This window comes from Rhinolophus ferrumequinum, chromosome 5 (assembly GCF_004115265.2).
Source record: "Rhinolophus ferrumequinum isolate MPI-CBG mRhiFer1 chromosome 5, mRhiFer1_v1.p, whole genome shotgun sequence".
NCBI classification, from domain to species: Eukaryota; Metazoa; Chordata; class Mammalia; order Chiroptera; family Rhinolophidae; genus Rhinolophus; species Rhinolophus ferrumequinum.
In genome coordinates, this window is record NC_046288.1 from 18229327 (window position 1) to 18242917 (window position 13591).

The 13591-nt window shown below is 48.0% G+C and overlaps 1 protein-coding gene across 9 annotated transcripts in view; it reads left to right on the forward strand.

The window, feature by feature from the left end:
• Window positions 1-13591, forward strand: part of CRACD (capping protein inhibiting regulator of actin dynamics) — a 256852-nt gene that overhangs the window by 234031 nt on the left and 9230 nt on the right. For all 9 annotated transcript variants that reach the window (XM_033105791.1, XM_033105797.1, XM_033105789.1 and 6 more), the window contains 3 exons: window positions 652-720; window positions 3246-3428; window positions 4107-6867. In XM_033105791.1, coding sequence (XP_032961682.1) covers window positions 652-720; window positions 3246-3428; window positions 4107-6867 — 3013 coding nt within the window. The remainder of the gene's footprint in view (window positions 1-651; window positions 721-3245; window positions 3429-4106; window positions 6868-13591) is intronic.

The following is a 13591-nucleotide window of genomic DNA, read 5'->3' on the forward strand; positions in this document are numbered from 1 at the left end:
AAGATCCTTTTGTAAATATTGGCAAGAGAAGGTACAGTGGGCCATCAGAAAGGTGCAGGTGACGTGGTGTGGGTGTTCCCAAGGCAGGTCGACAGGACTGGGATTAAGAATCCTCAGCCTTTTTTTTCTCCTTCCTTCTTTCCTGAGTTGTTTCAGCTCCTCTGCTCATTTACCTTCTTAGCCCAGCCGTTCACATGTGGCGTAGATAGGGCCTTCTTTTCTTATAGAGACGAGGTCTGGCATAGAGGTGAGAGGTTTGGCAGGTGAAGTGGGTGGAAGGCAGCTAGCAAAGCAAAAGCCCTGAGGTTGGAGCCCTGCTTCCCAGGTAGGGTGGCTGTAGAGAAGCCCCCCGGATTCTCTCAGCGACGGGGAAGCACAGCAAAGACTGAGATTGGAGACCGCCCAGGTGGGAAATGTGTTGGAGTCAGGGAAGGGGGAGTGCACGCCCTGTGCCTCAGGAGTCCTGGTGGAGTCTGGACATTAGCAAAGCACTCCTCTCCCCGACCCTGTGACTCCTGCCCGCTCTTTGAAGCCAGCTGAACCCCTGTGTGGAGGAGGGGGCGGCCCTTTCCAGGTGCAAACAGTGTCTGGGTGTCAGCCCAGAACTTCCTGTTCTGGTGTGTGACTTAAGCTGTCTCTTTACTGTTCCAGTCTAGTGATACGCCAAGTTCTCCAAGGCCTCTGAATCTGCCTGGAACCAGAAGTGAGATGGAAGAGAAGGTATTTCACTTCCTTACTTAAACTCCCATTTCTCCCTTTTTTTGTGATCTGCTGCCACGTTTTTCCATTTATCTCTGCTGCCTTCATCCATCACTTTAAATTTCTTCAAAATGCAACCAGTGGTAGATGTTGGAGCATCTGTTTCCATGGCAATGCAAATGCTGGAACTGAACCCTGCTCTGAAAACTAGTCACCTGCCCAGAATGCCTACATTTGGAGTCCTAGACATTGGTAGTTTTCCTAAATGTATCATGCACTTCAAGACACTGTTAAGCTGTTGAAAAAGACATTCCAGAATATCTAAAGGTACCCAAGTCAGTAAGGAAAAGAGATGTCCTTCTATTTAGAGATGCCGAAAAAGGACCTTTATCATTTCTCTACTTGTATGTATTTTGGTTTTTTAACTTTCCTGCATGCCGTGGACACCTGGGACGTCACCTGCAGGAGCCTCAGGAACCCTGTGGTACCTCGTGGGCATCTCTTCTGTAGAGGCCAGTGCACTCCCATGAGGACTTGTCACCTACACAAGGGTCCGGGTGTCCTCCCAGGGGCTGGCAGACAGCACAGTGAGCAGGGATGTCCCAATGCCTTCTGAAGGAGGTGGCCCAAGACAGTGCCACCACCCAGACGATGAAGAGGCTCAGCTGGAATAACTAGATAGGAAATACCGCATTCAATTCTCAGCTTCTAGTGCTTATCTGTGCCTTTAGTCACATTTGGCTCAAACTCTTTTGACTCATGCATCTACTAGGGGATGGAAATAAATATTTAATTCATCTCTTTTCAGAATTTGATACCAATTATAAAGATAACCATAAATAAATAGGAGACCAAAGGCTGGAATTATTTTTCCTTACTTCTGTGCTTCTTATAAATTATTTTGTACTGAGCATTTCTTTTGCTCTTGGATTTAGCTTGGTCCTTTAGCTTTTGTGCGTAAATATGGAAGGTAATTGCAAAAAAGAAAAGAAAAGAAAAAAAACCAACAAAGCTGTCAGTTAAACTCTCTGACACTACTTAGAGCACGTGAACACAGTCGAACAGATGAACCCTGGCCTCTTTTTTTGTTGCTGTTGTTGTTGTTTGTTTTAGGTGTACAAAACAATGTAATAAACATTTACTCCCCTCACAAAGTGATAACCCCCTGCCTCCAATATACTACCTTTCTGATATCGTATATAGCTGTTACAGTTCAATTGAATCTGTTCCCTATGCTGTACTACACATCATATATATATATATATATATATATATATGGTGCCAAAAAAATGTCTACAAGTGGACACTTTGGTTAACAATGCTCAAGCAGTAGTTCACCATAATCAGAAGTGTCTGGACGCTGATGGTAACCACTTTGAGCACCTCTTGTAATTACAGAAGTCAAACGTGACTTGTAGTCATCTTTTGTTATTGGTTTATATTGAGTATTACAATTTTAATACAGTTTTCCCTTCTTAAAATGTGTATACATTTTTTTGGCCTGTAGTTTTTGGCTCTGCAGTTACAGGTGTGGCTTCTTACACCTGGCTCAATGTGGCTTCTTACGCTTGGTTCGGTGTGGCCTCTGGGTTCAGGCTGAACCACAGTCTCTCTGACCTACCTAAACCTGTACAGTTCATCTCAGGTTGTGGTTTTTAAATGGTCCCATCTGCATTCCAGAACGGCAAGCGCTGCTGCAGGTCATCCTTTGAAGAAATGCTCTCCCCGGTGTGGGCCATATTTCTGCCTTTCCTTTTAGCGTCTCTGTGCACTTCGTGCTCTGTGACTTGGGAGTAATGGTGCTAAAACATTTCTGAGGGTTACACATTTCATGCCCTCGTCATAGATGTTATACTTTACTGTTCCTTCATTCCTCCAACAAATATTTATTGAGTACTTGCTACTTGGGTATAAAGGGGACTGATACGAAGATGAAAAAGACACATTCCCTTCCTCAAAGGGACTAAGGTGGGAGCAGAGGTATGTTCTCACAGTGTTGGAGGGAGTGGGAAGGCTCTTAGAGTTACAGAGTTCTTTGTATAGAGATGAGCTTGTCCAGGGTTCAGCAAAGTACTACTTATTTTAGCCTTGGTGGCCATAAGGTCCAACTGTGAGACTCCTTCGTTCTTCTTTTCCTTCATAGCACAAAAGCAGCCAAGGACAGTGAGTGACGGGTGTGGCTGTGTGCCAGCAAAACTTTATTTACCAAAGTAGGCTTCGGGCAGGATTCAACCCCTGGCTATGTTTTATCAACCCCTGAATTAATCTGACCCCCACATTATTTAGAGTAGGAAAACTAGTCCCTGAAAGGTTAAATAACCTTTACAAGTTAATGCAAATCTCATCGGCAGAACAAATAGTCAACGTCCTGCCTTTGGATTCCAAAAGCGGTGCTCATTTCACTGTCTTGAGGAGCCCCTCTGCTCCCCAGCATTTCCTGGGCCAGGCTGGGCAAGGTGCCGCCGCCAGCACATGCTGCCATTCTAGGATTCCCTGCAGGTTGCTTTCTGATCCGGACTGATTCTATATTTTAATCTCCATCATAGGTGGCTCCAGTTAAACCATCTCGGCCAAAAAGGCACTTCTCTTCTGCTGGCACCATCGAAAGTGTCAACCTGGATGCCATCCCCCTGGCCATCGCCCGCCTGGACAACAGTGCCGCCAAGCACAAACTGTCCGTTAAGCCAAAAAACCAGAGGGTGTCAAAGAAGCACAGGCGACTTGCCGGGGTATGTGGAGCCTGTCCTGGCTGACTAGGCAGCTGCCCTTGCAGGCGGGGCGGTGGTATGATGGACCTGGGGAAGGAACTTAGGTCTCTCCCATCAGGGCCTTGAGTGTGTTGCGGTGTACAAGGGTAAGCAGGCCCGTTTACTTTCCATCGCCCCGCGTGACATGTTGCCATCTGGGGTAGGGGGTGGGGGACAATGGACCTCAGAGACAGAGGCTACCTTTTGGAGGGCTCAAGACACTGCGTTTGCTTTGCAGCAGAAAGGTGGCCGGCCCAGCCTTTCTCTGCCATGGCTTAGCCAAAGGTTCTTCGCTTCGATTAGGGTGGACTTCTCTAAGTCGTAAGTTTCAGAGGACATAGGTGAAGTCTCAATAACATTTTTTCCTCATCTTTCTAATTCTGGATTGTTGGTTTTCCTATGATTATTCATTCATATTAAGAAGAAGGAATTTGAGAATGACAAATAAAGGGGCTAGAGAGTAAGCGAAGATGAAGTCCTTTCCTCCACCCCCACAATTTACTCTTGGTATGACAGCCACAGTTTACCGGTCTCTGTACTTAGAACAATTACCCCTTCTTTTGAGATTAAGAGGGCCCCTTACATTGTGAAAAGGATGCGTAATGGTTGCCTGTACAAAAGGAGAAGGCTAATTAATTCTCTTTCCCTTACCAATGTTAGGATCGACCAAATGAACACGGTGGCATTGTGCATCAGCTGTCCCTGGACCAGAACGGACACCCTGGAGAAGACAAGCCAATTTGGCATGAAGAGGAGCCAGAGCCACTGGACTCCGAGGAGGAGAAGAGACGCCAAGAAGAATACTGGCGAGAACTTGAGGCCAAGTGCAAACGGCAGAAGGCAGAAGCAGCCGAGAGGAGACGCCTGGAAGAGCAGAGGCTCCAGGCCCTGGAGAGGAGGCTTTGGGAAGAGAACAGAAGGCAAGAGTTCTTGGAGGAGGAAAGAGAGGAAGAGGAGGGAGAAGAGAGGGAAGTACAGCTAGAGGCAGGGAAGAGGGAGGGCGAAGAATGGAGGCCGAGACTGGGAGAGCAAGGTGGTCAAGGCCAAGAGCAGAGGGAGCAGGAGGAAGGAAGTCGCCTAGGGGCCGAAGAGCAGAAGTGCCCAGAGGAAGAGGCTGAGCAAGCAGAGAGACTCGCACAGCAGCCAGAGCTGGAGGCGCAGAGCAGGCAGGAGGCCGCGAAGCAGCGGCGGGAAGAAGAGGAAAGAGAGTTGGACGAGCTCAGAAGACGGGAGGACGTGGAGGCACAGAGGCAGCAGGAGGCCGCGAAACAGCAGCTGGAGGAAGAAGAGAGGAGGCTGCAAGAGCAGAGGCGGCAGGAGGAAGAAGAGAAACGGACGAAGGAGCTCAGAAGGCAGGAGGAGCTGGAGGAGCAGAGGCAGCGGGAGGAGGAGGAGGCAAAGAGAAGGGAAGAGCTGAGAAAAAAGCAGGAGGAAATGGAGGCGCAGAGATGGCAGGAAGCGGAAAAGGAGCCTCAGGAAGCCCCGAGACTGGAAGGGGAGAGTCAGCTGGAGCTGGATGACCAAAGGGGCGTAAGGAGCCTGCTTCAGACTGACTTTGCAGAGAAGCTGGAACAAGAACACCTGAAACCTGAGAAGCAGAGAGGAAACTCTGAGGAACCAAGTGTTTGCGAGAAGCAGAGCCCAGAGGCTGAGCCATCAGGAGAGCAGCAGGGTGACTTTCTGGGGGAAGATCGTTATGCACATCAGGAAAAGAGAGAAGAACGTGACGTACCATTTCCCCAGAAACAAGAGATGCAAGTGGGAGAGACGCTGGCTCCAGTGGAGAGGAAAGAAGCTGCCCCTCCAGAAAAGGACAGAAAGGTGGAAGAACTCAGGTGGCAGGAAGTGGATGAGCGGCAGACCATGCCCAGACCCTATACTTTCCAGGTGTCGTCAGGAGGGAAACAAATTCTCTTCCCCAAAGTCAACCTGAGCCCAGTGACAGCTGTGAAAGATGCAGGACTAGCCTCTGCTCCCCATGAGCCAATGGCCCCCAAGGCCAGCCCAACCGCCCACGCCCTGCCCTCCTCCCTGAGCATCCCCCACACGGCCATTCTGGTCACGGGAGCACAGCTTTGTGGCCCAGCCGTCAACCTGAGCCAGATCAAGGACACAGCATGCAAGTCTCTCCTGGGTTTGTCAGAAGAAAAAAAGCACGCGGATGTCCCCGCTCTAGAGAACCCACCCCGAGCTGCCATCGACCCCCGGGCAGGCAGCGGGAAGGCCCGGCCCCACCAGGAGTCTCCAAGCAGCGTGGCTGCACTGGCCGAATGGGCTTCCATTCGGTCCAGAATCCTGAAGAATGCAGAGAGAGACCAGTCTCAGCCTGGTGATGAGCATACTCCCAGGGGCCGATGTGATTCCCGAGGGAACCTCCGCAAGACCCCGCCAGTAAATGCAAAGTTCTCTATTATGCCCGCCTGGCAGAAATTCTCTGATGGGGGCATAGAGACCTCCAAACAGAACACAGAAGCGGAAAGCATTAGAAAAAGACCCATGCTGGGTGCCAGCGAAGAGACAGCACCCCCGCCCCTGGCTGCTGATAGCCATGAGCACCGGAAGGGCGCCGAGAAACTGGAGGTGCACCAGGGGCCAACAGGTACCACCGAGGGATGCAAATTTGCCAAAGACCTTCCATCTTTCCTTGTTCCAAGCCTTCCTTATCCTCCGCAGAAAGTGACAGCCCATGCAGAGCCCGTGACCACTTCAGACGGTGAGACCACCAGTGGCACAGGAAAGCCAGACTCCGTAATGCCAGGTGGGGAGGAAAAAGCCTCACCTTTTGGAATAAAGTTGAGAAGGACCAACTACTCCTTGCGCTTCCACAGTGACCAACAGACAGAACAGAAAAAGAAGAAAAGGCACAGCAGCACAGGGGACAGTGCTGATGGGGCGCCACCTGCAGCAGGGAGCACAGATGGAGAGAACGAGGCAGAGGTTGTGGCCCTCAAGCATGGCCCGTCCGCCCCCCCAGAGAGGAAACAAGCCCCATCCACCTGGAAGGACTCCGCTGAAAGCCCTTCCAGCCACTCTCCTGCAGCCCAGCCTGGGCCCCCACCTGCCAGCAGCCAGACCCCAGCTCCAGAGCATGACAAAGCAGCAAACAGAATGCCATCGGCACAGAAACCAGCCCTGGCGCCCAAGCCCACCGGTCAGACCCCGCCGTCCTCCCCACTCTGCAAACTGAGCAGGCCCTACCTGGTAGAGCTGCTGGCTCGCCGGCCGGGCAGGCCTGATCCGGAGCCCAGCGAGCCTTGTGCTGACCCCGCGCTGCACTCACCACCACCACCGGCTGAGGAGAGGAAGGCTCAGAGGAGGGATGAGGAGGAAGAGGTGGGAACAGACAAGAAACCTGCTTCCCCAGCTGTGTTTGCTGCCCAGCAAGAGAAGTCTTCCCAAGCACCTGAGGCCGGGTGGAAAGGTACGTAGCCTTAGGTTGGAAAATTCTGCCTCCGTCCAGCTTGTTATCCATGTCACAACTACCGTGTTTCTCCGAAAGTAAGACCAGTCTTAAATTAAGTTTTGCTCCAAAAGACACATTAGGGCTTATGTTCACGGGATGTCATCCTGAAAAATCATGCTAGGGCTTATTTTCCGGTTAGGTCTTATTTTCAGGGAAACACCGTAAAGCCAGAAGTGTCCAAGGCTGGCCTAGTGTACCTAGTGTACCTAGTGGGAGCATTTCCCTTAATTAGAGGCCGGTTGGCCATTCCCGAAGGGAATGAGTCATAGTGAGGCTCTTTACTTTTGTTTAAAAAAAGAAAACCTTTGCATCTGAAAGCTTTTCCGAAAGAAAGGGTTTATTGAGCCACATGCTAGCCAGAAAACAGACCAGGTCCTGGGGCCGGCAGCCTGAACCATCAGCGGCAAGGCTACATGGAGATGACAAATGTCCACTGTCCTGGCTGTTGGGGCTTTATACAGTGGGTTTGGGGAAGAAAGATATAACTTGTTCTGAAAGGGCTTACATTAGCTACAGGTAAGAGGGATGGGAAAAGGTGACGTGGGGACAGTTCTGGGATAGATGACAGTCCATAAGGAAGGAGTACTTGTTACTTTTGGATTGAACGTGGGCAACAGTCCGAAAGTTCATGTGTAAGCAAGATGCGGGGGCATCTGGTGTCAGCTATTCCCTAGGTAAAAGCTGAAACAGCCACCTGGAAAGTGGTTCAACATCTCAATGTACACTCAGGAGTGTAAGCAGTCTTTTGTTTCTGCCAAGAGCGGTTAACTGGTTAACCTCCTTTGTCTCTCCCCCTTTCGCCGGCCAGCTGTAATTGAATGGAAGACACCTCAGAATTTTTCTCTTGTCACTTTTCTACTGTTCTTTACCATTCTGGAAATCCAGATTGACTCTGCTGTGTGTCTGCAGCTCACACCCATTAATGATACTTATGCAAGAAATGTTAAAAGGTGCCGGCACAGATGAACATGCTTTCTGTTGACAATTGAAATGAAGTCTGGTCCTAATTAATGAAGATGTCCTTAATCATTGTGAGTGGCTGTGCAGTGATAGGAAAGACTGGAGTTTTCTAGACCAGTGACTGTGTTCTGTCTGGGCAGTAGTGGCACCACGGTGGGAGGTTAGGGTGCTTTCAACAGCTCCACCAATTTTACGCAATTTTATGCAAAATGCTCTGCAAATCCCACCCCACCAGCTTGCCGCTGGGAAACCCTCCTGTAAAAAATTTTTAGAGCCACCCTTACTCCTGGCTGCCCCTCAAGTTTCTTTATAGTAGATGTTCAGGGCAGCTCCATGCTCACTTGTGTTGGTTTGGGGGCCCCTGGGAACCTTTATCTAATACTTTCTCTGTTCTGTTTTGCAGAGTTAGGAGGTCAAGTGTGCGTCATGGGCCAGGAAGTGAAATCATGTTTCTCAAAGAAATGCTCCCCTGAGGTGTTTTAGGGAGGGCTCTTTTCTTAAATTTATTTGCATCGTTTAGGTGTGAGGTGATTTTTGCAGAGAAATGCGCTGTGTCCCGAGGAGTACTGGTGTGGTTACTCAGCTTACGGAAGACTGTGTCATCCCCTGTAACCAGGCCTCGCCCGGTTTGCTGAATGCTGAGCAGCAGCTTCCAGACCATTTCTCCCTAACGGCTTCTGCTTGTCTTGCCGATGTGGGGCTCGTTTCCAGCTTGGGGCTTTTTCTTTTAACCTCTGCGCTCGGCCCTCAGGGGATAGCCACAGTGAGTCCCTGCAGGCCCACTAAGAACGGTCACTTAGTTCCCGATACCTGGTGGGTCTTCTGGACGCAAGCCCCGTTGGCTTTCAGAGCTAGGTGTTTTGGGGGCCTGTCCCTCGGGTGGAAGTCTTAAAAGTCGGGACTCCAGATGTGGGGTCCAGACCCTTCACTCTTCAGGGAGAAGCTGGGAGTTGTACGTTCCCTCGCAGTTATGGGTTGCCACGCTCGGGGTCGGGGTTTATGGATTGCGTCTCAGCCTCTCCTGCCCGTTTCAGTGTGGATTTTTCTGTTCATCTGATGTGTAGGAGTCACTCAGCTAGTTTCTGGATTGCTTTCAGAGGGAGTTGTTCTGTATGTGGCCGTAGACTTAGTGTGTCTGTGGGAGGAGGGAATTCAGGATCCCATGTCACTCGCCGTCTTGAACCGAAACCCCTATCTTCACTTTTGACATTAGCTTTCGAGCTGTTAGCTTTCATAGTGTCATCAAAGTTCCTCTCACGTCCTGGCTTCCTCTAGCACACTCTTACCTTCTCTCCAGAGAAATAACGCTCCTGCTTGGCTTCTTTCTCTTAGAAATGGCCCTTTGATTATTACAATCTTCTACCAAAAACTATTACTGCCCCTGTTTTCTTTCTCAGTATCCAGATTCTAGTCTAGGCTGTCAGACTCTGCTAATTGAATTTTCCTTTATTTGGTAGAAAAGAAGGACCCTGTGCCTTGTAGGTGGTTGCCTCCTAAAGGCCGTGGGGTTTTCCTGTCCAACTCTACACCAGGGCTGACCACGTTTCTTTGACTGAACACCCCATCAGAATAAGAATGCCTGGACCTCCAATTTGTTAGTTGTGTACGTGTAGTACCATCGTTAGCTAAAACCCCTGGAGCACCGTGTACACTGAGGGCGAAGTTTACTGACGCATCCGTGGGTGTAAGTCTGCATTGCAAATCGTGGCGCTACCTTTTATTATCTTTGCCCAACTTCTTGTCAGATCTGATTTCTTCATAAATTGGCAAGTAACGAGCTTGTCAGCTCTGCTGTGTTCTTACACTTGCATTAATAGTAGCGTGTTAAATCTGGGATTTGTTTGCAAGAATAGATGCCATTTGTCCATTTCATAAGGGATCATTGAGTTCAGAGGAAATATGATTTCCACAAACTCATCTAACTGCAGAACCTCACACTTTGCTAATTGCTGGTTCTCTCCCCGTCACATCGCGGCGCTCCCAGTACCCCTCAGGAGTCTTTAAACATAACCATTTGTTACACCTGGCCTTCTGATCTGTGATCTGTGTGCTGACGGAGGGTGTCAGTGTCAATCTGAGTATTAAATACTAGAAAAGCTGGATTTCGTTTTTATATTTAGATTTAAAGATGCACAAATAGAAATTCTCTTCTTCCTTCACCCCCAAGGAATTGCCTTACACCTCCCCCAGGGCACACACCCCCTTTTTTTGGAGACTACTGCTTTAGAAAGAGGTCTCCATCCCTGAGGCTGAGGCCTGCAAGGACCAATACATAGGCCAAGCCACTGGGAGGGTGTTGGCTCTGAACACACCCTGGTGGGAATTAAAAGAGCAATGATAACCCTCCAGTGTTTCCCCTCTAACATTTTGATTACAGGTACCATCAGATATCATCTCATTCTGAAAGTCCCAGAACAGACAGTAAGTGGCCCTTTCTCTAAGAACTGACCTTGGGGAGCAGTGATTAGAACCCTGTAATGCCAGGAGGCACTTGCTTGTCTCCCCAGAACCTGAAGGAGGGAACTCGAGTGGGCTGGGGTTCTCCTGTCCACTGCGTTTAGAATGAGAGAAGAGGTTTAAACATTACAGCAAAATAAAATTTTTACTTGGATATTTGGAACTCCCCGACCAAAAAGGTTATGCGATTGACAAAGAACATCTGTGTCTTTCAAAACCTTGAATGAAATGAGGGGTTTTACTGTTTTGGAAAATTTCACCCACAGTCCTCCTTTGGGCTTAATCATTTACAAAGTGCTTTTATTTACACCCTCTCCTTCCCTCTCACAGCACATGTGTAGGTAGATGGTCTGGGTGCCGTTTTACAGTTGAGGACACCGCCATCTGAGAAGTTAGGTGACTTGCCTGCTCCCACAGTGGCAAAGCCAGGACGAGGAGGAGGACTTCTTTCCCAGGTTAAGTGATCTTCCCGTTATCCTAGGACCCCCTCCAGTAATTCGCACCCGGCATTTGTAAAATGCTCAAGCCTTTAAAAACACTGTCACATTAATGTCTTCAGGCTTCTTCTTGAACTGAATGACTTCAGTCCTATATTTGTTCAAAAAAACTTGGTTCAAAAACTCCATAGGATTTAGCAAACCCTTACCTTATTCTTTTTCTAGTGGTTCCTGATCTGTGATTCTCATTTTCCCTCATCACTTGGATACTATTTTGAGCATATATTTGAGCACTTTAAAAGGCAATTTTCATTGTGGTAAAAATTCATAACCTAAAATGTACCACTCTTAACCATACGTATACAGTTCAGTGGTGTGAAGCATATTCACAGTTCTACAACCCACCTCCAGAGCTTTGCTCTCTTGCAAAACTGAAACTCTACAAACAACTCCCCTTCCCCCAGCCCCCAGCAACCATCATTCTGTTTTCTGTTTCTATGAATCTGACTACTCCAGATAAATCATGGAAGTAGAATCACACAGTAGTTATCTTTTTTGTGACTGACTTATTTCACTTAGTATAATAACGTCCTCAAGGTTTATCCATGTTGTAGCAAGTGACAGGATTTCCTTCCTTTCTCAGGCTGAACAACATTCTTTTGTGTGTATATACCACGTTTTGTTTATCCATTCATTTGTCCCCGGGCACTTGGGTTGCTTCCACTTCTTGGCGATTGTAAATAGTGCTGCTATGGAAATGGGTGTGCAAATATTCCTTCAAGATCTTGCTTTCATTTCTTTTTGGATAAATATCCAGAATTGGAATTGCTAGGTCTTGTGGTCGTTCTATTTTTAATTTTTTGAGGAACCACCCTACTGTTTTCCACAGCAGCTGTACCAACAGTACCACCAAATTCTAATTTTTTCACATCCTCACCGACACTTGTTTCGTTTTGTTTTATGGGAACCGTCCTAATGGGTATGAGGTAGTGTCTCACTGTGGTTTTTATTTGCATTTCCCTAGTGATTAGTGATGTTGAGCATCTTTTCATATGCTTGTTGTCATTTGTATGTCTTCTTAGGAGAAATGCCTAAGCCCATTTTTTAATCGGGTATTTTGTTGTTTTGTTGTTGAGCTATAGGAGTTCTTCCTATATTTTCAATCACTTTTTGAAAATAAAAAGTCCTCTAGACACTTTCAGTAACAGCAGTCTCATGGTAGTAATTAATATGTCCCCTCCAGTGTCATAATCAAAACTCTAAACACTATTTCAAATTAAAGTGTTTCCCTTCCTATTCGGCCTACTTCAGGCCGATACGCCTGCAAAGGGGATGCCGGCATGGTCAGCTTCTCCCCTTCCTCCCAGCCCAGATGCAGGCTCCAGAGCTGCAGTGAAGGACCGGAGAGAGGTGAGGCATTGGTGCTTGCAGCTTTGGGGGGATATTCAGTGCTAATTCTTTCGCGGGGCACTTTGTGCATCCCTCAGACCCCTCACCTGCCTCCTGGGCTCTTTCTCCACCTCCTGCTCTTCCTTCACTGTCAGTGGTGCCCCCTTGAGACCGACCGCTCAGCCCCTCGTCCCTGGCTGCCCCTCTCCCTGCGGCCCACGCCTGAGCCTCATGCAGCACTCCACACCAAACTGGATGGCCAGTGTCTTCCCAGCACAAGCTCCTCTTCTTCGTCTTCTGACAGGCCCTTGGCAGGCACTGTCCTCGCCTTTGGACTTTTCCCAGTGTGAACAGAACCTCAGGTCTTTGCCCCACAGACTCCCAGAGATACAGTCAGGTCATCTGAGTGGCTCATCGAGGACTCTCACTTGGCTGAGCCCCTTTTGTCCCCTGCAGGGGAGAGGACCTGGGAACATGCCATGCTCCAACAGTCTTTTCCAAAGAAATTCTCTACTCGCTTCTGCCTCAACTCCAATTTTCTGTGACCTTGAGATGGCCGTTTGGCCAACTCATGGGCCAATCTTCAGCAGGTGATGTAGCACTTTACTTCAGAGCATGGGAGGTGCCATTGATTATTGCGCTGCAGGCCTTTTGGGCTGCAAACTCAGGCAGGAGTCCCGTTTTAACATCCTGTCTTTTATTGATCCCCAACCACAGTCCAGACCTGTTAGGCACATTATACATATTGTGGTATAATCTTTTTAATTTCTGGCTCATAACTCCAGGATGCATTATTCAAACTACAATTCTAAGGAAATTGAAATTTGGCTAGCAATTTATTTTTTTTAATTATTTTTGTCAATTATAAATTTAGGCAATTATATTTTAAAGGTATTTTGACCCTTGTGATGTCCACCATTCAGAGTTGTGGGCAGGACACTGGCCATTTGCTTTAATGACCTCCCTAAGCAAGTTCAGATAGAATGTGTAGTCTAGGATTCCCTTGTATATAATAGCTTTAAATGGAAACCATTTAGATCTTGGCAATTTGGATTTTGAACATTTTACAAACAGGTGTTATACTGCCCTTGAGTGAAAAAACGAAACTCATTACTAGTTCCAGTGCATATAAACTTCTTAGATAAGCAGAAAATACTTGAAGTTATGAATCTTTTTTATTTTTCTGGTTAAGATTAGTCAAGAGCTCCTTTCAGTTTCAGTTTTTTAAAAATACTTCCTTTCCTGTGTTAGATCATAACTGAATCTTTATTTGATGATTAGGGATAGTACAATGCCAAAACCTCATTATAAATATGAGTTCTCAGGGCAGCTGGTTGGCTCAGTTGGTTAGAGCGTGGTGCTCATAACAACAAGGTTGCCAGTTCGATTCCCACACAGGTCAGTGAGCTGTACCCTCTACAACTAGATTGAAAACGACT